The 27,753-nt window shown below is 48.4% G+C and overlaps 1 protein-coding gene across 1 annotated transcript in view; it reads right to left on the reverse strand.

Moving 5' to 3' along the window:
* The window catches only part of PRKCE (protein kinase C epsilon), a 483,114-nt gene that overhangs the window by 23,623 nt on the left and 431,738 nt on the right, over nucleotides 1–27,753 (reverse strand). Inside the window, exons 12-14 of the mRNA XM_021701128.1 lie at nucleotides 11,099–11,237; nucleotides 5,314–5,502; nucleotides 1,268–1,414 (exon numbers count right to left, since the gene is read on the reverse strand). Of these exons, the coding sequence (XP_021556803.1) occupies nucleotides 1,268–1,414; nucleotides 5,314–5,502; nucleotides 11,099–11,237 (475 nt within the window). The remainder of the gene's footprint in view (nucleotides 1–1,267; nucleotides 1,415–5,313; nucleotides 5,503–11,098; nucleotides 11,238–27,753) is intronic.

Below are 27,753 nucleotides of genomic sequence, written 5' to 3' on the forward strand. Positions count from 1 at the left end.
GGTGAACCTAAATCTAGCCTGTGCCAAGCTGTGTGCCAGCCAGCAAAACTCATCAAAACCGAAGGAGGAAGCAAATGAGGAACGGTGACCCGACCAAGCATCCAGGGCCAGTCAACCTTCCATGTTCTAATCTGGCCGAGGTGTGCACCACGCCTTCAGCTGAGAGTTGCCTCCTCCTTGGGACATTTCTGAGAATCCCAGCACTATCCGTAATCGCTCCCCAGAAAACCTCCTGGAATAGAATGGAATTCCTCATGGATGATTCACAAAGTAGGGGAGGGTCTTTCCTGTACTTGGAAGTGAGGGAGGACCGCCTGACAGAATGTGGGGTGGCTGAGGGTTGACTGGATGACTTCGGGTTTTTTCCCGCCCAGGACCCCAGCCCCACCGCTCTGGGGCTCCTGCCCTGTAATTTCCTCATGTTACATATTCCCTGTGCTCCCAGTGGACTAGCCCAGCTGGCGCCCCAATTTTCAGTCTGGATGATTGCCTCATCGGGCGACATGCCAACAGACTTAAGATACGCCCCCTGAACAGGCAGGCACACACACTTGAAGGACGGCACTGCCAACCCTCTGGCCTCCAGCAGGAGGTCATGGCCAGCACATGGCCTCTGCCCTCTGATTCCTCTTTCCAGCCGCAGAGCTTCAACAACACTTTACTGCAGTCCCCGGGGACAGGCATCACCCCCACGGGGCTGAGAAGCTGCACGGAGGTGTGGGCTGGGGCTGGAGAGGGCTCGGCAGGGACGGCGCAGCCGAGCAGGTGTGGGAGCTCTCCACAAACCGCCTCTCACAGGCTCGGCCACCAGGCTCGGTGCAGCACGGCCCTCCCCGGGTGTTGGGCCCCGGGCCTTACCTTCGCACTCTGTGCTAGGGCCACATCCTGACTCTGACTGTGGCTCTTACTGAGTGGGTTTCTTTAAGTTGACTCAGTTATAAAGCAGACCTGTTCATTTATAAAGAGACCGTGTATCTCTACCATATGCAGAATGTAGCATTTGTGAAAGCCAGATGGATCTCTGTTAAAATCAAAAAGTCTTCTTCTGTGTCCCATGTAAACCACCATCTTGGATACGGCTCTAGGTTACGTATTTTTTACAGTAAACTCTTAGGGCCTTGAAAGGCTCTTTCGGCGGTGGGCGGGGGGCGGGGGGAGCTGGCTACCACCTGCCCTTGTCATTTGGGCTGTGAGAGTGCCCCAGACCACTCTGTCTACGCGCCCAGGCCCGACCCACAGTGTGGAATGAGCTCCGGGCCCTACTTACAATTCGAGGTTTGAAGGGCGGCTTGATCTTCTTCTGCTCCAGGAGTACCCAGTCGATCTCCTTGAAGAACGGGTGCTGCTTGATGGCGTCCTCACCGTTCTGGGCCGCCACACAGCCCAGGCGCTTGTGCGGGTTCTTGGTCATGAACTGTGGGAAGGAGGACAGGACGGAATTAGTGACAAAGACCTGGCAGGGACAGGCTTCGAGGGAAAGATGGAAGCCAGCCAGGGCAAGGTCTTCAGCACCCTCTCCCAAGCCTGTTTCCTGCACTTCTGGGGGGTCTGCCCCCCAGGGTCCTCTTTTAATCTTGTCTAGAACTTACTATGTGTCAGCACCATTCTAAACATAGCAAACATTAACTCATTTCATCCAAATGCGAGCCTCTGAGGTCTATTATTGTCCCTATTTTGTAAGTGAGGTAGTTGAGGCACAGAGAGGTTAATTAACTCGGCCAAGGTCAAACAGCCAACAAAGTACCATGCTGGGAGTAGGAGCTTGGGCTGTTACTAACTCCCTGATTCTCTTCAGATTCTCGAGTGTTCTCATCAGAGAGACTAGGGTCTGATAAATTCATTTACACTGAGGTCCTTGCTGAGGGAAGGAAAGAGGAACAGATATTCATGCTAAGGTAAATTATCAAAGGCACCTCCTGCACTTCTCCTTTTCCTGGCCCCGGGGCCCTCTTTTTTTTTTTTTTTAAATTTGAATTTGTAATCTCTAGCATACGATACCCATGTAGATCAACTGATAAAAAAAAAAAAACAAGAAAAGGAAAAGCTTATGGTTTCTCAATGTTTGTCTGTAAAAACCACATTGATACGTTTTATATTTGTTGGCTGACGTCTTGTGAGAAGAACCTCTGGCTTGGGGGCAGCTTCCTGAGATGTAAAAATCTGTATTTTTATCCGTAGCCCTCATATTTCCCCACACACCTAGATGAGCTTATTCCTATTAAGTGAGTCAGTTCTGATGGCAACTAATCTGAGTAGATGTGTACCAAATAACCTTGAAAAAAAAAATCCACTGATAGGTGGAAATATTTCTGATAGCCACCCAAAATAGAGGCAGGGGTGTGTGTGTGTGTGCGCGCGCGCGCGCGCGTTCGTGCTAGAGACGAGAGTTACATTTCACAGGGTGAAGGCTGAGCGTCTGTATTTAAATGAAGGAATTTAAGAGGACCAACCATAATCCAAAGGAAGAACTCTATACTGACACTTTCAGGCTTCATTAGCAAGGGAGATTTTCTTGGGCAGGGAGCGTCTCCTACTGACACTTGCCTGGTGCTCCTGAAGCCAAAGCACGTGGACACACTGCTGGGAGAGCGACAGGTAAGAGAGTGAAGGGGTGGTGGGCAGATCCGAGGTAGAATGGTACCAACGCACACTTCACCTTCGTAAATCTAAGTCAGCAGAGGCTACCCTGCTTCAACACTCTTGATTCCTACTGCCCGCAGGATAAAGTCCATAGACTTTGGCACACAGAAACTTCTCAGTCTGAACCCAGTCTACCTTGGCTGGCCTTTAGTATCCTTTATTCCCCTGGCTGAATGCCCCTGTCCAGTCCCTACGTACCCTCTAAGAACCAGTCAAAATGCTGCCTCCTCTGTGAAGCCTCCCCAGGTTCTCTGCTGTGTAGGTACCTGGGACCTCATGGTTCTTGTTTATTTAAATTATAATTTGCCTAAACTTCTCTTTCCCTTGTGAGCTCTCGGATATAGGAATCAGTCCTATCTTCTCAGTACCTGGTTCAGTGCCTGGCTTCTATTGCGCACCCAGAACATTTAAATGACTCAGTGCGGGGCTGAATGCTGGGCCTCAGAGCACAGTGCTGAGGAAGGAAGGCACTAAGACCAGCACTTACTGTTGCACAGGTTGGGCACTGCATAACTCTATGATGTAAATGATCTTCTCTAGGGTTCTGTGCCACTTTCGTGGTTGTGCAGAGTTCTGCACCACTTTCATGTAGGTAGCAGCCCTCAGAGACACAGCTCAGTGGCCAGAGTCATGGAAAACCTGGCCTGGCCCGAGAATCAAGGGACAATGTGAGGAAGTAAAGTGTTCCAAGGCCAAGGGAGTAAAGACTCTTCCTTACTTCCTTAGCTCTTCCTGCCCTTCCACTTCTGGGAGAGGAAGTATCAGGGCTACTGATAAACATACAAGTTTTAACATCTCAGGAAGCTGCTCCTGAGTCAGAAGCTCTTCTCGCAGGGAAGATGCCTTCTCCCAGAGACTGTGCCCTCACCAACCAGCCGACACAGGCATGATCTCTAGCTTCTGAATCTCTGTAGGTCGAAGTTTCTCAACCTCTGTGCTAATGACATTTTGCACTGGATACTTTGTTGTGGGAATTGTCCTGGGCATTGTAGGATGTTTAGCAATGTCCCTGGGCTCCACCCACTAGATGCCAGCAGCAGCCCCCCTCCCAGTTGTGATGGCGAAAGCATCTCCAGACATTGCCAAATATCTCCTGGGGCAGGGGTGGGAGGGCAAAAAATCACACCTTGTTGAGAAACACTGCTCTGGGTCATCCAAAAATGAAAGGGCCTCGCTGGGGTGCTGGCAGGGGGCTCATCGGTTTGTGGGGCTGGCGTTCAGGGCCCCGGGCAAGCGAGCAGCTCTGCTGCGCTGGTGTTCTGGCCCCTTCGGGTGCTGCCTGCGGGTTTCTCCTTAGCCGGCACCTGACACAGCACCTCGTGCATACTTGATGCTCACTGCTTTGCACGGGATGAGTGAATATACATTCTCTATTTGCTTCTCAGCTGTGACTATGTGTGGATGTATTTTTTTATTTATTTTTGCCTGCTGGACGATGGCTGTTATACTCGCCAATGCTTACTTGGCACGAGGTGTGATGCCCCACACATGGGAAACCCTCAAAAAACAGCCGGTCGTTGAATTATTGATGGGGAGGGGGAGGGAGACAAAGGGAAATGGATGAGGTGAGGGAAAGAAGGAAGGGGAAGAAAGCAAGAGCCACAGGAGAGAACAGCATGCTCTGATGTGGCACTTTCCAGAATGTGGCACGTGTGCGCCCAGACACCGACAGAATGATGTGAGGTCTTTTTGCCATTTTCCTATGATGATCGATGTTACTTATTTACAGTAAATGATACTGGTTTTCTGTTTATGACAGTGATATAAAATTTCTTGGTAAAAAACCTAGAATTAGGTAAATATCGGTAGTTGACTGAAGGGAACAAGTAAATCGCAGTTGAGAAGGTACTTGGATACAGAAAACCTGGTGAATGTGATGTGCCAGGTACTGAACTCTGCCGCACTCTAATGGGCGACAGAAGCCAGGACTGGAAGTCAAAGTTCTTAGGCTGTCACCTCGGTCCCGCCTCAACCCAGCAGGTCAACTGCTCTGCTTACCTTCCCTGCACCCCGCCTTCCACAGCTTTCCAAGGCGGACAGGAAACTTCACTTACTTGCCCTCATCTGAGTGGCTTATGTCGCAGAAACAGCCGTGCTGGGCAAGTGCTAAGCATCTCATATGTGCGGGATTATCTGCAGGGCTGGGGACCATCTCTCTATCGTGTCTGAATCCAGCACGGCTGCACAGGTTTTGAGCGGGCACTTCTTTTCTCATCAGCTCTTCAGCCACAGAGATGCTGTCATGGACACAGGTGCGCAGTGACCACCTCCCTCCTGCCCATCACAGGCTCCAGTGGAAGGAGATAGGCGTGGGTGGCAGGGGAGGAGGCAGGGTCCAAGGCCCGGCGTACATGTGGCAGAAATGACGCCGGCACAGTCTGGGTTGACTGTGTTCCCTGTGGAACTCAGGAGCATGCAGACACGCGCAGAGCTCCCTCTCAGGAGACACAAACGTGTCCCAGTCCCGCAGAAAGCAATTTGTGCCTCAACTCCCCGCTGTGACAGCCTGCAAGGCCTCTCATTCGGCAGCAGAAGTGGGACGGCAGAGAGGAGGGGAGGAAGGGAGAGAGGAGTCCTCAGGAACCAGGAAGGGATGACAGGGACAGAGGGCGAAGAGGGCGAAGAGGGCGAGAGGTCAGGGGAGCAGCGGCATGGGGGAGGGCAAGGACTCACAGCTTTCAGGATGCTGACGGCCTCCTTGCTGAGCCAGACCGGGTAGAGGACGTCATCGTGGAGGATGGACTCGAACAGGTCGTCCTCATTGTCGGCCTCGAAGGGAGGCTGCCCAGCCATCATCTCGTACATCAGCACCCCCAGGGCCCACCAGTCCACGGAGGGGCCATACTCCAACTCCTGCAGGATCTGTTGCGGAAGCGGGCAAGGTCAGGGACCGCCACGGACGCCTGCCCACAGCCTCCCTGTGCTGTGGGAACTGCATCTTCATTTCCAGCTTGCTCCTCGGCACAGCGGAGCCCTGGCTCATATAACTGAGGTTCGGAAATCAGCAAATTGAGGGAAAACCGAGTTTGGGAGGCACTATGCTGGGGCCTAACTAAAAACTGTCCAAAGTCAACACCCACAGTCTGTCCTCCCGTGGGAATAAATCGCTGTCTCTTTGTTTCAGCAGATGAAGTTCCTGACTTGCACTTAGGACCATAGAAAAATACTGCGTGTTTTTGACACGAAAATCAGGGTCAGAGGAGCAAGACGCAGGCTAAGAGAGACACGAGCAAGCTGTAAGTGACTGAGAGCAAACGAGGACCATCTCACACTGAGTGGGAAGGTGAGCAGAATCTCAGTCTTCTTTAAATTGTGACAATGTTGAATTTGCCTGAGCCCTATGTTTTTGGAAAAGAAACTATAGTTAATAAATCTCCTTTTGTGTTCTAACCACAAAGGATGCCTATGCTTTTGGATATTCCAGGAAAAGACCCACCTCCAATGTTCCTCACGACTCCCACAAAACTCGTTGATGAATCCCTTGTGTACCTGCCTCCATAAGGCTCAGGCCCCTTCATTTTTTCTGCGGCATTCCTCACTCTTGAGCAGAACCTTCTCCCTAGTGCGATAGCCCCAGTCAAGTCATCTCCTTGACTATCCAGTGTGCTTTGTCTTTGTCACGGGTCACTTTTCTTACCTACACTCTCAGTCTCTCTTGCTTCTTTTCTTCTCACCGAAGGAGAAGTCAAATTCATTTATGCTAAATGCATGTGCGGCACACGGCTGCAGGATACTCTGTTGCCATCAGCTTCCTGCACAATGATGTGCGGGGACCGCAGTTTTACGAACTGAGTCCTAATTTCAATGTCTGGGAGGAATGCTACCTAAAGAAGCTGCAGAACCTTCTGAAAAGCCAGTAATGGCCCCCAATCCTATTTTTTCTGGAGCCCTGGCCATGTGTTACAGTGGCTGAGACAGAAGACTGACCAGGGTGTTTCTATTCCATCCCAAGTTTGGGGCTATGTTTTTCTGGGTGATCTTGAGCCATTCACTTGACTTCCTCATCACATGAAGCTCAGATTCTCAGTTTAGCCTCCTAAGATTAGCTAACGTGGAAGATTTTGAAAGCATGTTGCAAACTACAAAACTCTATATAATCGCAAGTTGGTATGAAATCCAAGTTTTCTTCTGTTAGGTTTGGTCTCCACGTCTAGAGAGCATGCAGCAGGTCAAGGATATATGTTTGGCTCAGAGTAGAAATAAATGCTGAGCTGGCCCCACTGCTAAGGAAGGGTTTGTGAAGTGAGATCCCCATCCCATAATTATTTTCTCCTTTAGTCAGAGCCAGATTAGGCATGGTGCTGCACACAAACACACAGATGAGATGGCCTCTCCGGTTACTCTCAGCTCTGTAATTCTATGAAGAATTCCAAAAAGTGAAGGTGATAGAGGACCAGCATGGCTGGGGTGCATGTAAAGGGGTGTCCATCCAGAACTTTACCCCAAATGGCAAAAGGCCATGCCCAGTGACTTCAGCTTGTGGGACACCCCAGGCAGGTAACTTCTCAGGTAACCTGTTTGGAACCTGGAGGCTCCAGCGCAGTTCTCAGATTTCAGGATAGCCAGGGAAGAGAAGGCTGAATGGGAGTGCTGGGGCTTTTGCTGGTCTCCTCAAAACACCATTCTAGAGACCACAGACTACAGGCTGCCTGGGATTAAGTAAAAAGACTTAGGTAGAGGGTGCCTGGGTGGCTCAGTTGGTTAAGCATCTGCCTTCAGCCCAGGTCATGATCCCAGGGTCCTGGAATTGAGCCCCGAATCGGGCTCCCTGCTCAGCGGGGAGTCTGCTTGTCCCTCTGCCTGCTCATTTTCTCTCTCTCTCTCTCAAGTAAATAAATAAAATCCTTAAAAAAAAAAAAAAGACTTAGGTGGAATTATTTTGAAAACAGTAAAAACACGCATGTTTTAGGAATCCTTTGAATTTAGAATGAAAAGAAACGTAAGCAAACACAGCCAACTTTGAGTTATTTGGGGCTGGCAATCTGTCTGGTGAGAATCTTTGGTCTCTTAGCCCAGTGGTCCACACATGGTACCTGAAAGGTCAGAGCTACAGGCTCTGCTGTCCTGAGAAGCCAGTAAATGCTGCTCAGTTCCAAAGTCAAAGCCAAAGTCAGTGGCTCCTTCAATCATGAAAGATCTAGCGCCCCACCCGGCTCACCATGGCACTGCTGGTTTCAAGGGCATGGTTATCATGCATCTCCTCCAGAAAGCTTTCCCAAATTTCCCCAGCTTTTCTCGTCTCTTCTGACAGATCCTAAGACCCTTTCCTGTCCCTAAGAACTGCAGGCACTTTCCATATAAACCGTGATTTTAGTTATTTTTTCATGGTCAGTTGTTTCCCCTGGGCATCTCTAAGCCAGCAAGGGTAGGGGCTCTAGCATGCTTCTGAGCCCTCCACTGTGACCAGGCCAATTCCAGCACTTGGGAGACTGGTGGCCATGTGTGCCCACCGTGTGTGTCTCGCTGGGTGCACACCCTTCTCTCTGGGTTCAGACGGCTAGGAATGCTGGGGTGGCCACCCTCCAGCCTCCAGGAGGTGGCAGATCTGGGTCCTGTGCCTCCACAGGATGGTGGGGAGGTGACCTCCAGGTGGCCTATGTGTGCTCAGACAGGATGGCTCTGCAGAAACCACAGAGCGGCCCTGCCCACCCTTCCCCAGGCCCACTCCAGAGCCTTCCCATTTTGGGCGGCCTCTTTCATAAAATTCCTTTGGGGCTGGGCCCTAATTTTCTGCTTCTTAACCGGCCTGTCAGCAACGGAGCAGTGAGAAGGGCAAGGCTTCACATGCCATGGGAGGGCACGGGTGCGGTGGCTAACCCCTCGAGTGGCTCAGAGCTGAGGTAGAAGGGCAAGGATCAGGCCCAGTGGTGCCAGTCATACCCAGGGCTGGCTGCCATTTCCTGGGGAGCAGGCGCTGGGCATGTGGAAAGGAGAAAGGGTGCAGCGGGGGCTAGCCCAGGGTGCATGGTGGGACGAGAAGTGTTGGGGAAGAGCTAGGACCTCATTAGGTGTCTGTGGCTTCAGGGTTAACCAGGGGCCTCACAGCCCTTCCTATCTGAATAGAGGCTTATGGTTTCTCAAGCATTTCCATGCTCTAATCTCATTAGACTCTCAAAACAGCTTGATGAGGTAGGTAGGGCATGAAGTGCTCTTCCCATTTGACAGATGAGGAAGCTGAGGGTCTAAAACACTTCTGTGACTTGGTCAAGGTCACATGGGGGCATCAGTGGTCCAGTCTAGCCTAGAATCTCAACTCTCAGGACTGTGCCTTTCCCACCCCCACCCCCCCTCCAGACAAGCCGGCAACAGTGATGATGACGACCCAGTGCTCGCTGTGGGCCAGGCACTGTGCTAAATGCTTCGGAGGCATAATTTTATCTTATCTCCCCAATAGCCCTTGATAAAAGTAGCAATAGCTTTATAACTGTAATTCGCCTACAGTAAGACCAGGATTTCTCGCCATTTCGCATGTAGTGGTGATTCTGCATTGTGGGCACAAGGAAGGAATGGGAAGGAAGAGTGTCTGTGCCTCATTATAAACAGAGAGATCAGCACTGTTCATTGTGACTCGCGTCAATGGACTGCCTGTCATGAAAGCTGTGTGGATGTTTTGTTCATCATAAAGTAACTGTTTGCCTTGGGCTGGGTCCTTAACTACTCTGCTGTCCTGTTAACCCTTTGACTCCTCCTTACAGAGGACTGGAACCAGGCATTCTGTTGAGAAGGAATGAATGAGGAAGACGGTAAAAAAGCAGGTCCCAACTGAGGGCCCTCGCTTTTACCGATTTCTCCTTGAAGATTAAATTCCTAGTGTTCCTGCTAAGGAAGACTGATTGAAATCTCTGCTTTCAGATCTCTTAGAAGGTAAAGGTTCTAAAGGGAGCTCAACTATACTTACCATCCTCACGCCTCTCCTCGGGCCCCCCATGTCTTGTCTGGTCTGTGAAAAGTCTCTTAACTGTCCTTCCCGCACTCTCTGCCTTCTGCACAAGATTGCTGTTGTCTGTCTTCTTTCTGGGACAGGTCTGAGAGACCCGGACACTGTCCACCGGAAAACTCTCAGTGGGTCTACAGATCCTCTAGGATAAAGGCCACTTCCCTTGGTCCTCTTTCCTAATTTTATTCATTACTATGAGCATTAAGAACCCCTCTGTTCTACCTATACTATTTTCCTTCCCTGAATGAAGGCCAAGGATATTCTCATCCGTTCGTCTTTGCTCACACTGAGTGTCACAAGTTCAAATTCATTTGTTCATTCAAAAAACCATTACTAAGAGCCTGATCTGTGTGCGGGATCCTGGGAGTACTCAGAAAAGACACAGCCCCTGCCCTAAAGGATTCAGAGCCAGGAATACTGAACCTCCTGTGCTGCCCTGCCCCCCACCCCAATCCCCTGGTTGTTTTCAGGAATGCTTCCCACACCTACCACCAAAGGAAATCCTGCTGATTCTCGACAACTCAGTTCATCTACCGGGTGTTCCAAGAAGACTTCCCTTATCCCTGAGGATACCATCTTGTCTTTTATATCTATTTATTCTGCTTAATTAGCTGTTTACTTAGAGTCCACTGCCTCTACACCAGAAGCTCTTTTAGGAGAGTGAGGAGTGCTTAGTCAGTTCTTCATCCCCACATTGCTTTGTGTCTGGCAGGTGCTCAAACAATGCCAACTGAAAGGAAACGCAATCGGAATGCGCTAACGAACACCTACGCCCCATGGGCAGTGCTTACGGGGGCGTTGGTATCTCCTTCCCATCTTACATGGTCAGAACCCTCAAGGCCATTTTTATTCAGCATCTATGACATCTGAATCATATCACACAAGGTATCTCTCAGCCTAGGCAAGACTGACTTGAGAAACTCAAGGTCAATAAGCACTTTATGATGAACAAAACATCCAAACAACTTCACGAAAGGCAGACCGTCAGTCGGGTTCCCAATGAACATCTCTGATCTACATTTATAACAAGGCACGCTTTCCTCTTCCTGCTCGACCCTGTGGCCCACCATGCAGAATCACCACTATGCTAGAAATGGCAAATAATTCCTGGCTTTACTGTAGGTACATTACAGCTAATAAAGCTAATTTCTTCCTTTATCGATGGCGCTCCTTTATTCTGGTTATTAAGAAGTGAAGATAATGATACAAGTCTACAAAGTCCTCCTGGTCCCAGTCCATTGGTAGTTCTGGACTGAGATGGAAGGGTAAGGCCCAGCGAGTCTCTGTCCTGGTGTGGGGAATGGCCTGTTGCTCACAGTTGGCCCGTTATCTCCTCCATCACCACCACTTCCTTATGGAGAAATCAGTGAGCCTTCTACCCTTCCTCTTCTCCCTCCTCCCTTAGAATCTCTCCTGGTTTTCTAGTGCTTTCCCCCAGCACCACTAGGTGACCTCATTGCAAGGGAACGGCGCCCGCCTAAGCCCTGGCAGAAGAATGTGGCCCTCTGCGCACCATCTTACCTCGGGTGCAATGTAGTCAGGAGTTCCACAGAATGTGGTGGTTGTGACACCGTTCAGAATCCCTTCCTTGCACATCCCGAAGTCGGCCAGCTTGCAGTGACCTTCTGCATCCAGAAGGATGTTGTCCAGTTTCAAATCCCTGCAAGATGGGCCACACCCACACAATTAATGCTTCAGACATCCCAATAGGGTCTTCTTGAGTTGGGAGAGATGTGCACATCTCAGGGAAATCTGCTGGCAACCGACCTCAGTCCAGGGCTCTCGCCCACGCTGCCCAACCCCCAAAAGTGCCTCCATTCTCTTCAACATGAGGGAAGAGCTTCCATAACATCAGGGATATCTCAAGACTGCTGCGGTTTAATAAAATCAGTAGATATTTATTGAAGCCCTACTGTGTGCTGAAATCCATATGATATGAGAGGAAGAAGCAACTCCTCCTCCTTCCTTCGTGAGTTAATGGGGTCAGCTGGAGGGATGCATACTAACAGCAATGACTCAGCTAAAACCACGTAAGAATCAGACGCTACTTTACAGAACGCTGACTATGTGAGCTCTTGTGTCGTGGGGGAGACCACTGCTGGCTGGTGCAGGCTGGGAGGGCAGCAGCACGAAGTGACTCTCAAGAGAAGCTTGGAGAGAGGGTTAGGTTTGGAGACAGCATGAAGGGAAAAGGGGGGAAGGAAGGGAAAGACCACACGGTGGGAGCCAAAGACAGTGAAGGGACCAGAGAATTGGGCCCTGGTGAATGGAGGGGCAAGACAGGCATGTTGAAACCAACCCCGAAAAGCCTAGAATGCAAGAGGAGTTTGAAATTCATGTGGAGGGGGTGCCTGGGTGGCTCAGTCATTAAGCGTCTGCCTTCGGCTCAGGTCATGATCCCAGGGTCCTCGGATCGAGCCCCGCATCGGGCTCCCTGCTCAGCGGGAAGCCTGCTTCTCCCTCTCCCACTCCCCTTGCTTGTGTTCCCTCTCTCTGTCAAATAAATAAATAAAATCTTTAAAAAAAAGAAAAAGAAAAAGAAATTCACACGGAGGACAATGGGAGACCTGCCTGCGGGAGCATGACCTCTGTGCAAGATCAGTCTTCATAGGGCAAGCAGGCAAAGGGGGTAAGTGTCTGGGGACAGGAGGGAAGACACACTGGTGGCAACAACCAGGCCCTACAGAGCCCAGGCGGTTCTGGGCAGTGAGCGAGTACCACATGGGATGACGCGGAGGGGGGGGGGGGGCAGGGGGGGGGGGGGGTGGTATATTGGCCTCAGCCAGAGCAGCTCTCTTGCTTTATAATTTGGGGTACCATGTAAGACCTTGTATAAAATTTGAAGTTCTGGGTAAGAATCCCCCTACTGACCAAATCTGCAAGTCCCACACCCGCCCCATAGAAGGACCCAGACTGTCAGAGGAAGGTCCCCGCCCTGGCCCTCCCTCAGCAGCCATGCTGGGCTGGGCTGGGCAGGTCTTGCAAAGAAGGCCCATTGCCCTGCACACAGAGCAAGAGGGGTCTTTCTCACAAGCCTGCTGGCGTCTGGACTTGAACTCCAGCCACCATCAGGAATCTAGGCCTGAGAGCAAAGGTGGGGCAGGAAGCACTTCAGGGCCTGCCTGCTTTGCACCCTCGGCCCTGTTTCCGCCTACAGCTGGGACTTCTTGAGAAAAGAGAAAGCTCATTAAAATATGCTGTTCTAAGCAGATGCTTATGAACTACAGAAAGGACAGTGAGCCCAACCAAGTGGAGCCCCTGGGACCGGGCTCCCCGATCTACCCCCCTGGCCACCGTGTGTGGTCAAGGCTCAGCTCCAGCCAGGGTGGGAGGGAAGGGAGAGGAACACAGACTTGGGCATGGGAGGCCTGGGTATTAATCCCTAGGGTGGCATGGCCCTGGTGAAGTCACCTTGCTGGTCTGTTACCTTGTCTATCAAATTGGGATGACACATTCCTGCTTGTCTGAAGGTTGAGATGAAGTGTGTGGAAGTAGCAGGCCTTTATAGTATTACACTCACTTCCTCCATGAGGAGCCAGAGTTAGAGGGAACCGGGGGTTCTGTCTGCCCACCTGCAAACGTGGGAGTCATTGAGAGGTGAACCTGTGTGCCCTGCTGAGTTACAGTCCCTTCATGCTCCCTAATCTAATGTGCTACCTTGCCCACACGCACGCACGATGATTGCCATGGCAACACGTGTATTAGGAACAGCAACAACAAATGTGTGGAAAGCACCTCTGTGGTCTACAAACCACATTCATGCTCTGAACAACAGCGAGGGTTCAGAAGAGCATGCTTTGCTATGATCGTGGCAGCAGCAAGTAGATGGAAGCTGGAAGGAGGTAGGTGACTTCTGAAAGGTGACGAGGAGGTTGACTTCACTGGGACTTGAACTCTGTCCCCACCCTGCTCCAAAGGCTGGCGTTCCTGCCTCTGTGCACTACACTTCTTCACCTTCCTGCCTTCGCATTGGTGGACTTCTTCCAACGCCAGCCTCCAACCCCAATTTGAGATAGGACCCACGTGCTACCTCTCAAAGCCCTCTCTTTTAAAGCCTTGTCAGAAGGGCGCCTTTCTGCTTTGTGTGGATGGAGTGGATTCGGAAGATTCCAAGCCAGCTTGAGCCTTGCCCATCTGAAAGTTCAACTCAGCCATTTCCTTCTGCTCAGGATTCCCACTCGGGGCAAGAGAAGCTGGAACGTCTTACCCCTCCCCATCTTCTGCTCTTTGTCTGCCCTTGCTCTGGCCCAGGTGCACACCGTCCCCTTGCTTCCTGCCCCCTCTTCTCCCTGAGGGAAGAAGCTGCCCCACACTGAAGGCCCAGGGGGCCCATGAGGGCCGAGCATGTTCTGCAGGCTGCCCCTCTGCTGTGGGGAAGAGAGGCCTCAGGCCAAAAAGCATGTCTTCACACAGTCCTGCCGCGGATGCCAGAAATCCTGCCTCCTCAAATTTCCCCTCTGTCTGTATTTCTCTAAAGCTCAGCCTCCCCACACAAAACCAAATCCCAAAGAAGAGACAGTGACTTATGTTCCTTTCTTTGGTGACAGGGAAGATGAGTATAGCTGGAAAGTCCCCTGAGGGCCAGAAATGCCATGGTTAAAACTTTATTCCTCTGGGAGTCTTCAGTCTCATTAAAAAGAAAAATACCCCCACGGCTGGGACCAAACCCGTCTGGTGAGGGGCTTTCAGTGAGTTCCTGAGTGGGGGTTTCAGCGGAGGGGAGAGCCGAGGCCGCCCAGGGCCATGCTTGCTTAGGCCGAGGAAAAGAGAGAGGACATCCACCCTTCCCTACAAGGGGGTTAGGGGACAAGGGCTGCTGAAGGAGGGTGGAGTCCCTGAAATTCTGCTTGCTGCACAGCAGCTGAGGGTGGTGGTCCCTCTTGGTTTTCCCTCCCTCCCCCTTAGCGGCACTGATGCCCCGGACTCCCAACTTTCGACTTCCTTTTACTGCCCCAGGATCCCCCCACCTGCTGGCTTTTAGTGCCGCCTGTTCACGAGTGGTCTCCAAAGCCTCCCTGGGAAGGTCAGGGACTATCATTTCTCAGCCTTGCTGGGTCTGAGGCCCAGCTTGCAAGGATAGGGTGAGTGTGCTTTTCCCCTTCTTGGGTGCTCCCCTGGTGCTGTCAGGGGCTGGGCACATAGTAGGTACTCATCAAACTTGTGGACTGACAACTTTGCAAAGAGGGACTTCTGCCTAGATATTAATCCCCACCAGTCCTCAAATACAAGGACAGAGTACTTTTGAGGAGCGGGGACATTTTTTTAAGGAACAGGGTCGTTTATTTAATAGTGGAAAAAAATACAGCAAAATCCTTTCCCCTCTATGTGAGTCAATACAACCAGTTTTTACTTATTAAATTAATAGCTTCATTCAATTTTTTTCAATAGGTAATACCTTCATGTGTTCTAAAACCCAAAGTATAAAAGGACATACAGTAAAAATGCTCCCTCCTGCATCTGCTCTCCAGACACCACGTTTTCCCCCTATAGGCAACTGCATTTTATTTCTTGTGTATTGTCTGGGTCACACTTTCTGCATAAATAAGAACATGTGATTATATATTCATGTCCCCCCTTTTAACCAACTGGGAGCTTACTATATGCAGTCTTTTGCTTAATATGTATTGGAGATCTTTCTGTCTTGGCACATTAAGAGGCTCCTAAATTCTTTTTTATGGCCGTACAACACTCTGTCATATTTACTGGGGGACATTTAGCTCGCCTCCAATATTGTGCTATTACGAACAGGGCTGCTGTGAATAAGCTTATAAATATATGAAGGTAATTGTACAGCTTTTCTAGAAAAGAAATGTCTGAATCCAATAGAACAGGAATGTGGATTTTGATGGATCTTGCCAAACTGCCTTCTCAGAGCTGAAGGATTTACACTTCCATCAGTGGTACGTGATGATGCCTCCTTGCCGAGTTATGTTACCGAGTTTTCGGTAGTCTGATTTTTTAAAGATTTTTAAGATTTTATTTATTCATTTGAGAGAGCACAAGCAGGGGGAGTGGCAAAGGGAGAGAGATAAGCAGACTCCCCGCTGAGCGGGGAGCCCCAGACCAGGCTCCATCCCAGGACCCTGAGATCATGACCTGAGCCAAAGGCAGACATACGCTTAATTGACAAGCCACCCAGGCACCCTTATCTTGGTATATTCTTAAGTTTCTCTGTAAGTTTGAGCATTTTTTCATATATTTAATTTTTTTTTTTTTTTTGGTGAACTGTTGCCATATTTCCTTTATGGTGTTTGTTTCTTATTGTTTTTTTTTTTTAAGGAGCTTTTTCTATATTAGGAAATGAACTTGGAGTGGTTTTAAGAATTGCAAATTCTTGTCCCAGTTTAATTTTTGACATTGCTTACGGTGGTTTATTTTATGGTTTTATGTCTTAATTTGAAAGGCTTTACCCATTTCGAACTTTTAAAGCATTCCCCCCAAGGTCTCCCCTTGTACTTTGATGCTTTCATTTTATAAATGCAAGTCTTTGATGTATTTGGAATTCGGCCTGATAAAAGGTGTGAAGTAGAGATCCAACTTTGTTTCCAGCCCCATATGTTGGAGAGTTCATCTTTTCCTCATTGACTGAAACATCACCTTTTTCAAATACTGGTCTTTCTGTAGTCTTCATTCAATTATGTTGATCTATGCCACACTTTTGAAATTACTGTAGGTTTATGATGCATTTTAACATCCAGTAGGGCTGGTCCCCTTCTTCTTTTTCAAAATTTCCTGGCTACTCTTGCTTGTTTATTTTTCCATATGAACTTTAGAATCATCTGTCTTGTTTTAAAAAAATCCTGGTGATGTTTTTATTGGGAACACGTCTAAAGTTATAAATTAACTCAGAGAGAATTGATATTTTTATGATGTTGAGTCTTCCTATCCAATAACATTGTTTGTCTTTCTATTCATTAAAGTTTTGTCTGTGTCCTTTAGGGGCATTTTAAAGTTCTCTCCTATAGATCGTGTGCATTTCTTGTTATATTTAAATGACAGCCTGCTGGTTGTCCCAATACCCATTCTCATTTTTTTCCTTAGTAAGAGAACACTTATTGTTGTTGTTTTTTAAGCCCTGCACGTAGTGATGTAGCTATAAACTGGAATTCAAAGCCTTCCTTAGAGCTGGGTGTGGTTATATAACTAAATTCTAGCCAGTCAATTGTATGAAGTCTCAAAAGAAAGAGGCTTACTCTTCTCTTTCCTTCTACCCAATGCCTGAATGAGGATATAATGCCTGGAGGCCTAGTAGCCACCTTCAGCCATAAAGAAAAGGACCAAGCCCCAGAAATGGTCACTGGACTTCCTATCTCCAGATAACACTCATATGAAAAAGAAATAAACTTGTATCTTATTTAAAGCACTGTTGTCTGCGGCTTATATGATAATCGCAGCTGAATCCACTTCTGAGGAATCCAAGTTGCTATTTTATATTTTAAATTCCTATTGTAAATGGGGTCTTTTCTTCCATCATATCCTTTATCTGGTTGCATATGTATGTACTAGTTCTTAATTTCTACTTATCGTTTTATGCCCTGCCACTGTATGAATGTTCTGTATTTTTGTAAATAAATGATTCTCCTGGATTTTCCAAATCATTCGTAACTGGTGATCATTTTTACTTCCTCCTTTTCAGTGTTTACATTTCTAACTTATTTATTTTGCCTGTGTTGGTTAGAACCTTAAGAACAATGCTAAGTAATGATGATAGTGTTTGGTAGTCTCTGATTTGGGGGGGGGGGTGTCTCTGGTTATGATAAAGGCATTTCCCTAGGCAGAATGCCTTTATCATAGCCCCCATCACTTGGAACCTGACTGAAGGCTATCTTACTGTGTATTCTCCACTAGACTGAGGACCTGTGAGAACTTCCATGGAAACTCCCTTTCTCCCCAGCTTCCAGAGGTCCCAGTGAGCTGTGGGGAAGACGGTAAGGAACAGGCTATGCGGTGCCCCTCTAGTCCTGGGCTTCTTAACCTTGGAGCTGGATTGACATTTGCAGCTGGATAATTCTTTGTTGTGGGGGGTTGTCCTGTGCATTGTAGGATGTTCAACAGAAATGGTGAGCTATACACATTAGATGCTATTATCAACACCCCCACCCCCCAGTTGTGACAACCCAAAATGGCTCTAGACATTGTCAAATGTCCCCTGCAAGACCGCTGGTGGACAATTACTGCTCTAAGTCTTAAACAGTGATCAAGGCTCCAAGATGGTCTGGTCCAGATCCTTAAGCCCAATAGGAATTTGAGAGCAAGGCTGTCAGGAAAGGGTGCATCTGCCTTGAATGTCCTCTACCATTTTATCCTGGGAGACAGGAAGCCTGGCACACTAGCCTGCTGGCATTTGGTACCATCAACACACCTTTTTAAGCATCTTAGGAAATCGCGGCTCAGAAAAGATAAGCCGCTCACCCACGCTTGCATGGCTGGTAAGAGGCAGTGCTGGGCTAAGTCACCTAACTCACACAACTGCGTGTGACCACCTTTCAGATCAAATGTAAGATCCATGAGCTAGAAATCTCTATCTGCTGATGGGACCCAAATCCCTTTGCACTTAAAAAAGGCAGGCTTCATGATGAGAAGGGGAATACAAAGGCCCAAAGATCACAGCTGCTGATAGGGAAGGAGTGATTTAGGGGCATGGTGGTATAACCAAGGTTCCCTTGAGGTAGGAACACAGAGCACTTCCAGAAACTCAAAAGATAGTCAAGAAAATCCCAAATATGCTTGAGACTCAGTTTCCTTATCTGTAAAATGGGGATAATATTGCCATTATTGAATGATGTAATCCACGTGAAAGTTCAAGCATTAGAGCCTGATAGGTGGTAGTTACTCTAGGAGTAACTGACGGTCTCTAACAGTCTCCAGGGTTTTCTGACAGTCATTTCTTAAGACGCACATGCCCTGTGGGTCCCTAAAAACTTTTTTTTTTTAAAAAGATTTTATTTCTTTATTTGACAGAGAGAGACACAGCGAGAGAGGGAACACAAGCAGGGGGAGTGGGAGAGGGAGAAGCAGGCTTCCCGCCGAGCAGGGAGCCCGATGCGGGGCTCGATCCCAGGACCCCTGGGATCATGACCCTAGCCGAAGGCAGACGCTTAACGGACTGAGCCACCCAGGCGCCCCCCTAAAAACTCTTTAATATTAGAGAAATACTTATTACTTCCTAGTGTGCATAAACTACAGAGACAGACTTTGTGGGATGAAGAATAGGGAGCATATGTAACTATCACGCAGGGGAGAAAATGTCAAAGAATACTTGAGAGAGAGACAGAAAGAGACTGAAACTTCTATTCCAGCCCGGGGAGAAAATCACAGATTCCTTTCCCCTGGGCCTGGGGAATGACACCTCGCACCCAGGGAACACCGGTGCCCCAGGGAGAAAGCAAAGGCGGGCGGGGTGGTTTAAGGGGGAGGGGTGGGGCAGCACAGTTGTCACCCATCAGGATCGAGGTGACAGTTTCCAGACCCTCAGCAACCTTCCCAGGACCTTGTGCAGAGCCGGGAGTGGCGTCCTAGCAGCCGGAATCCCTGTGCTTCGCGGCTCCCTGGTTGCTATCACACACCTTATCTCTGTCTCCCGACAACAGCCCTGGGCAGGAGGGGTATCATCATCCCCAACTTGTAAAGAACTTAGGGGTGGGGCCGGGGGTGGGGGGGGCACCAAAGCTCGTGAGGTGAGCTGCGACCTGAACAGCAGAAGCTGGGTGGAGTCCTACGCTCCTCCCCACCGCACCTCAGCCATCTTATCCGAAAAAATCATCCTCTCCTCCTTGTGAAATTGTATTTTCCCAATTTCGTAGATTCCCCAAGAATAAGGGCCAGGAAACTCTTCTGGAAACCACTGGCATTTAGCGAAGGGTTGGCACCCAGGAGACCCTTCACACATAAGAAAAAATTGAAAAAAACTTTTTTTGCTTGACTTGAAAACTCACCCCAAAGGAAGAGACCCATATGTCCCTGTCTTCTTGACCCAGGCTCTCCATTTTTAATGCCCTCATTTCCCTGGTACGCTCACTGGTTTATTTCTCCGGCATGCTAATTCCCCAAAGCTCAGGCCCCAACACCACACAAACGACAGCACATTCTTCCATTTACTTAAAGATAAGAGATTAGAAAGATTACTTCTCAGGATGCCAAGTATTTAGATCACCAGAGAGAGCAGGCCCTCGGGGGAGGTTATGAAGAAACTCTGCTTGTTTTTGGACAAATAGTGGAGACTAGCACATGATTGTGGTTAATCAGATGGGAATACAGGCTCTTGGGGCAGATGTTGCTTCATAAATTGAACCATACATTCAAGAGAAAGCCAACTTTCCCCTTCAATATAGCACACTCCCCTTGACATTGGGGCAAACATTGGTGACCAGCTGCTGTCCTTCCTCCTGGCTCCCTCTGTGGTGGCCACCCCCTAGCACCCCCAGACACGTCAGATCCCTCCAGTGCCACCCTGCGCCAGGCAGGACTACAAGCACGAAGCCTAGGAAAGTGAACCTCCTGCCTCTCTGTCAAACAGAGAAGCACCATTTGCTTCAGAGCCAAGGTAACTGATTTCAAAATTCTCCATCGCGATGCTGCTACCTGGAGTCCGTGGTAATGTTTCACTCTGGGCCAGTCTGCAGGGAAATCCCAGAGTCTTTTCATAGGAAAAGCTCAGTCATTTAGGACAAAATAGTTAACTACCATTTTGGGGTTTTTTCCAAATGTTTTTGTATGCTGGCTCAGTGTAAGTCTTTAAATGCATTATCTCATTTAATCTCACCAATGGCCTAGGGACACCAATGGCCTAGGGACTGTTACCGCCTCCATTTTAAAGAAGAGGAAGAAGGTTCTGAGGGGCTATGTCCCTGGCCCCGGACACACAGGGCGTGAGTGACACAGTTGGTTTGCCTGACATCAACTCCCGTGCTCTGAATCACTTTGCTATGTTGCTTGAGGAGGGGGTCAAAAAAGATGGTATCTACACTCCTGCCCCGCTGTGGGACTGAGAGCACAGTTACCGCCGTTGGGGTGATGGCTGTTTTGGACTCACGGCAAGGTGGTTAGAAGATGGAACGGATAAGCTAGGCACTGCTGTTTTGACCAAACTGATGACCCCTGGTCTGGAGACAGCAGACCTCCAGCTACCACACTGACAGTTGGAAAACCCGAGGTGTGAAATGGTACCCCTTTCACAGCCAAAATAAAGAGCCTCGGGCTGTACCTGGACATTAAGACGTGGAATCCCTATAGAATAACTTATCTGACTGCTAGGTTGTAGCTAATTACTTTTTTTTTTTTTAACCCACAGCAATGAAAGCAAATTCTTATGCTTGATATACCTGCAGATAATATCCTGACCTCCACTGATGGGAAATAGGCCTTGACTTGTGTGCCCAGCGAGCAGGATGGGCCCCTCTGACCATCGTGACATTTACACCCAGCCTCCCAGTCCTCTCCAGGCCGTCAGTCAACCTGCACTTAGAAATGGCTCTTCAGGGTTCGGTCAGTGTACAGACTGGGCCAAGGACAGCGATGACCTCAAGCAAGTCACTTCTCTGAGCTCGCTGTCCTCAAATATGAGAAAAGACGGCTGGATGAGCTAATCCCCAAGGACCCTTTTCTTCCGAGATCCTGGGAAGTGAAGGCAGCTGGAGCCCATGAAGTCTGAACTTGCAAATCAGGCTGTTGCACACACATTTCCCTTTCCACCCCGAAGCAAACCTTTACCAGCAGGCCTTTTTGTACAAAATGCAAATCAGACGGTGCTCTTCTTCTACTTGCCTTCTTCAGGGGTGCCCCTCGAACACGCTTCCTGTTGTGGTGTGTGAGATGCTTTGGGGTCTCCACCAGTCGGGACTGTTGGCTTCCTCCCTCCCCTCACCCCCTCATAATCCAAACCTGGGCCTATGGGCCTTGGGTGCTTCCCAAGTGTGTGAGGCTGTCTCCTGCCTTGAAGTCCCAGCACAGGCCTTGCTATGAGGATCTGTCTTCCGCCATAGATGCCCCGTGAGGGCGGGACCTGGGATCCTCCCTCCCATCACAATACCCGCCGGTCAAAGGATGAAAGAATCAGGGAGCAGGGAGGGGAGTTTGTGAATCATGGCCCCAGGCATCCAGGCGACCCAGACAAATGCTTTCAGATACCATATGGAACTATTAAAACGTATTAGAAACTGTTAAAACCAAGGCCAAACCTTCAGAGGCAGCTGAATCTGGCATCCTCCTGTACCCTTCATTCTTCCATTACACTCAGGCAGAGCCCCTCCGCTAACCCCAGCAGCTTCCACGGTAGTCAGAGTGGAGCGCAAGAACCTTGCTCTGACTCTGGAGCTGGCCCCCCACCCCCTTCTTTTGCCACCACCTCCCCGTCTTTCTAGCCACAGGGTCAAGGGTCTCCAACAACACTTTTCTGCCTTAAGACCTTTGCCCCATGGCTGTCCCCTCTCCCTGGAGAACAGACCCCTTGTCATTAAGGTCCATGCCACGACCTCTCTTCCTCAGGGACGCCTCTCACTGGCCACCCTGTCTAAAGCAGCCCATCGCCACTCGCCCCCCACCGACCCTTCCTTGAATCTCAGTCACCTCGGTCATTTGCTTCATGGCAATGACCACAACCTGGAAGGACTTTGCTTGTTTATTTCCTTGAGTATATGGTTTCCCCCACACGAGCTCCATGGGAACAGTGACTGCGTCTTCATGTCCCCAGCGCCGTCCCCAGAGCCCTGCACAGTGCCTGCATTCACTGTTGGTTGAGCGTCCGGAGGAGACGGATCTGTATTAAGTCCACTCCAGTGGTGGTCTAGTTAATGGCATGATTACAAATCCTAATGCCTCCATTGCCTAGTTGGCCCTTGTGTGTCATGTTCCACAATATTTATGGTTGCAGCTCGGAGTCTGCTTTTTGTGGTGAGCCTTGAGGATACCGAGAGAGAGCACACAGTCCCTGTCCTCAAGGAGGGATCTGGAGGGAGAGGTGGACCTGAGGCCAGAACCCTTGGGATGGTAAGTTCTACACTGGAGGGACAAACAGGGCACCACCATCGTCCTTAGGCCAGGGCTGCCATTCTTGCCTTTTTTTTTTTTTTTTTTTTTTGGCCCCAGCGATTTGCAGCTCGAAATCTAGCCAGCATTCTGTCATAACAAAAAGGGCCACTCCAGCTAAAGGACCAAGAGTAACCTTTCTGGGGGGTGTGCCTGGAGCCTCGCAGAAGTGCACTATAGCTCCTCATGCCCAGATTCCCAGACAGGGAGGCCAGAACGCCACTCTTCAAGGTCAGGGCGAGAAGCTGCCAGAACTAGTAAGTGTAGGTCTTCCTCGTCCAGCCGTACAAGGAGCCGCATGCTAGAAGAGTGGTCAGCACCTCACAGGTCACCTCCGCCCAGATAAAGAGCTGAGGAAACACAAATGTAACTCCACACAAGTTGAGGGGGATGTAGGGGAAGCACGTCTTCCTGCAAAGTGAGGGTCACCCAAGTTACTTGGAGGCTATCAGAGGCCTCAAGCGAGGCCAGGGAGCCGAAAATGGACTGACCTCTGAAGGGACAGAAAACAGATTTTATTATTCTTAAAAAAAGAAGTCTTACATTTGTATTTGTTTAATTTGGCCATAGAAGGTATTTGCTTTAAGACTGTGTGGTGCTTTTCAGCTGATCAGAAATGTGAATGCACGCGCATGTGCGCATGCACACAAGCCCCTAAGGACAGCTATAGGGTTCTGCTCACACCCACACATTTGTTCACGGGCTCAGGCCTGCAGCCTATGGAGAAGGAAAATACACAGGTTCACGAGGAGGAGGCAGGTGAAGGAGATCCTTCTTTTTTTTTTTTTATCAGGGAGCACAAAATCTGGTGGAGTTTATGAAACAGGCAGCCTCCATCGCTCCAGCTGATGAATATTTACTAGGCAGCTACTATGCACCAGGGAGGTCCTGGTTTTGGAGTGAGGGCAGGGGTCTACTGACACCTCGGCTCGCACATGCTGAGTCTGAGGTGACTGGGAAACATCTAAGTGGATATGCCAACCAGGTGGTGACGGATGAAGGTTTGGGCTGGAGAAATGATGAGTGTGGCTGAAACAGTCTGAGCAGAGAAGTGAGCTGACACTGGTCTGTGAACAAGCCCAATGTTTAATGGGACAACCAGAGAGGAAACTCAGGAAGCCCAAGGAAGCCCTAATATCCACCCGAGCTCAGAGAGATAAAAGTACTTGCCCTTATTTGTATTTATTGATATTTTCTCTTTATGCTTAGATACTCTGATTTAGAAATAATGATAATTATTGTGATGATGATGATGATAAATTGTAATTTTCAAGAAAACACTTTCCAGATCAGTAGAGGTATCATGTGCCAGGGCTGGCCCAGTAAACAGCTTTAGTAAAGAAAGGAACTGTAAACTTCAAATCCACCAATGGGAAGAAGGGAAGGGAATTCCAGAATTCGGCTCAGGGAAAAAAAAGAAAAGAAAGCAACAACTCTGCAGGGACACTGGGAGATCTGCCCTCGCACAAGAAAGCAGCTGTTCTCCATGCAGAAGGAACTCCGTTCAGAGAAAACTCACCGGAGCGCCCTGTTCTCCAGGTGCCGTCCAGTCTCCCAACCAAGAAGGACCTAGAGGCTCCTCCTCCCAGCTGGTGGGTGTAGTGGGAGCCCAGCTCAACAACAGTCCAGTTTCCTGGGCTTCTCTCTCCTCTCTACTGGCCCATTGCCTTCTGGCTGCCCTCTCCCTGGCCCTCCCATCCTTCTGCTCCATCTGAGGGGGTCACTGTGCCCTGGGTATTTCTTTGCTTCCATCTCATTAGAAACCACCCTTCCTCAAACTATAATTCTTTTGAATTAGTTGCAAATTTGTTCAGTGTCACTGAGCTAAGGTGGGCACTTACGGCTTGAGGTTTAACTTCCCCCAGGGAACCTGCATAGACTGATGAGAACACTCCGGAGAGTTAGTGGGGGAGATGGGCTGGGGGGCACAGCTTCACTACCACTTCTCAGATCCTGGCTAGAGGGGGCCTACATCCTTTCTAGCGGCCACTGGCTTCCCCCACCTCTGAGTTCAGTCTGAGTCATCCGCTTCCTTTTATTGAACCCTAGGACCATTCTTGGAACATGACTGGATTTTCTTGATGTCATTCAGCTAAAATTCAGAGTGCCGTTCATTTCCTGACTTTGCTGGCAATCACCAGCTGCATTTATCCTCACACTAGAGCAGGCTGTTTGGCCACAGATGTGGATGAAACAGTAGTAAGTTATGTTCAATGGAGGGAGGCACTTAATAATTAAGATTGACCTATCTCTGCCTTGGGAAAAGTGATATCTAGCTTTCAAACAAAGTCTCTTTCATTACAATCAAGGTCACGGAGGGGACTAAGGGCATGCGGTACACACACGGAGCAGAGTGGACCCTCAGATTTAGCATTTACAGCTTTCCTGGTGCATGACAAGTAGCAATTTCTACCTGTACAGAGTACATATTTTAATTTGGTTCTGAATGAAGCCAGTGCGCAGTGTAAGCCTGCTGGCCAGACATAGTGAGGAGGTCTATGAGCGGTATAGTTCTCGGCCAGAAAGCAAGGGGAGTGGCCAAATTAAACACAAAAACGGGCAATTTGTTGGTGGTTCAGTTCTCCACATATTCTATTCTGAAATAAACCATGACTTGTGAATTTATTTTAGCAAGTGCTGTGGCAAAAGTTTAAACTTCAGTGGAAACTAAAAAGGTAATGAACATGTGCTATGAGGATGTGCTCTCAACATCTCCCTAAACACCCACAGCTCTATGCTATAGTAATCGTACTCTATACTTTGTGACACACACTTCATTATCTACGTGCTTTATTATACATGGAAATTATATAGTGTTGTTAATATAGAGACAAATTAATATTTGTAGACACAAATATATGCAGAGATGTTGGGAGTCACGTGTCCCCTGTGTATATACAATGAAGTATATATGTAATAAAGTAGGTAACATGCTGTGTGAGAATGAGTCCAGGCAACATGTAACTCTCTCTCTCATGTATTAATCATACTAGGTACTTTATTGTGTGTATAATACAGTATAGATAATAAAGTAATATGTATATAAAATAAATTATGTATGTAATAAATACACAGTATGATTAATAGACATGATATATAGAGAGATTTGGGGAATTATACATTGCCTATATAGACACAAAATGTATATGTAATAAAAACATATATGTAATATATATGTAATAAAGCACCTAGTATTAATATATGTAACAAATCTTTAGTATATTTGTATATGTATTTATATTTATGTAATTCGTATATGTATATACAATACATGTGCATATACTGTATGTTTTACATAAAATCAATAGGTTGAAGTGACTTCTTAGATTGTATTTGATGGTGTTGGTCTCTTTCCAGTTTTGCAATTTATTCTCACCTACTCATTTATGCTAACAGAGATGGATGCTAACAATTACTCTTGAAGCCTTAAGAATATACAAATGCAAAATCCATCATCTTATGAAGCTAAAAAAAAAAAAAAACCTTACTATTTTCATGCATTAGCAGCCCCACATGGAGGTTAATTAAACAAATGCTAATTTCCTAATCTGCTGATGACTGTTACATAGTTTTCATCGCCAGAGATTAGCTGTTAAGATATATATATACCCACAACCAGACCCGCTCTTTTTCAAAACATAAATGTTCTGATTTAATGGAAAATCACTGCAGGGCACAAGTATAAACTATAAAACAATTAAAATCATAAATCCAAATGGCAGCAATTCCCAGTGAGTTTTACAACATCGAACTAAGCAGCTGCCAATTTGAAAAGCTATGCCCTGGGCCCTGCAGGTGAGCTGGCTAAAGCTAGGGGCAAGGGACAGGCACGGGCAGCTTTCTGTGGGTGGCCTCCAGTGAGAACCCACGGCGGGCTGGAGTCTGTGGGACAGTGGGATCATCAGCCCGGGCCTCAGGAGGTCCCTGGGCAGAGGCTGGCCACAGGTCGCTAGCCGGCTTGTTTTCCTTTCTTAGGAAAAAAAAAAAATTCATTCACGCCTTTAGATATTTCCTAAGCAACTACTATGTGGCATGTACTATTCTTGGCATGGAGGAAACAAGGTTCCTGAGCTCATGGAACTTACATTCTAGCGTGGAAGGAGACATCGGTTAATATAACAATAAACAGTATGTTAAAGAATGAAAGTGCTATGAACATTGAGGCTGGAATGAACTCTGGCCCATGTCCTCATCTCTCTTCCATGAAAAGACAAGTATTTACTGAGCACCTTCTAAATGCCTGGCCTTTGTGAGATGACTTGCAAGAGACGGAATGCTAAGCTGTAGCTTCTGTCACCTGCAGGTGAAACCAGGAGCAAGCCGTAAGCCACCTGCTCAAGGATGGCATTTGGTGAGGATTTACTAGTGTACCTCGTGTGGATGATCTCATTTAAGTCTCCCCAAAACTCCCCAGAATGGGTACCATCATCACTCCCATCTTACAGATGGCGAAACTGAGGTCTGCAGAGGGTGAATGCTTTGCCCAGAAGCCCACTGCTAGCTTGGGGGGTGGGGACCAGGATTTGCACCCCACAGAGCAGCCTCCTAACCAACCCCCACCAGGTGGGTCTAAACTGGGTGGTGGAGACCAGCGGCACTGGAGGAGTTTCTAACTAGCTGGAAGCTCCTTGAAGAAGGGCCCACATCTGTATTCTCCCCCGCACACCCCTGGGCCTGCTCCGGGGCCAGGTGCCAGGAGAGGTCAGTACATACTGACAGCTGGGTCATTCTCTGGGGGTCTCACTTCAGGGTCACCTCAATAGCCATCCCAGGAGGTTGTGAGGTATGGTGGTCCAGTCCTGACTTCACAATAACTGCATTTCATTGTGAACCAGAGATCTAGATTTGGGAAATTGGTTACACGTCAAGGGCATAAGGATCAGGAAACATTTACCAAAACAGGGACTCTCCATGATGTCACTTTAGGATTAATAGGGCAAAACTGTCTGAGACTGAACAGGGGGCTGTGGTATCTGAAAGACATGACTTTGGAGATTACTCGGGTTCTGACTTCTTATTAACGATACGTGAAGACAATGACTTAACCTCACTGAGGCTCACGTGTCTCACCTGTAAAATGGGGATAGCAATTACTCATTTCAAAGGCTTACTGTGATGCTCAGATAAGACAATAGGTAAAAATTTATTCCAGT

The sequence above is a fragment of the Neomonachus schauinslandi genome, chromosome 10 (assembly GCF_002201575.2).
Source record: "Neomonachus schauinslandi chromosome 10, ASM220157v2, whole genome shotgun sequence".
NCBI lineage: Eukaryota > Metazoa > Chordata > Mammalia > Carnivora > Phocidae > Neomonachus > Neomonachus schauinslandi.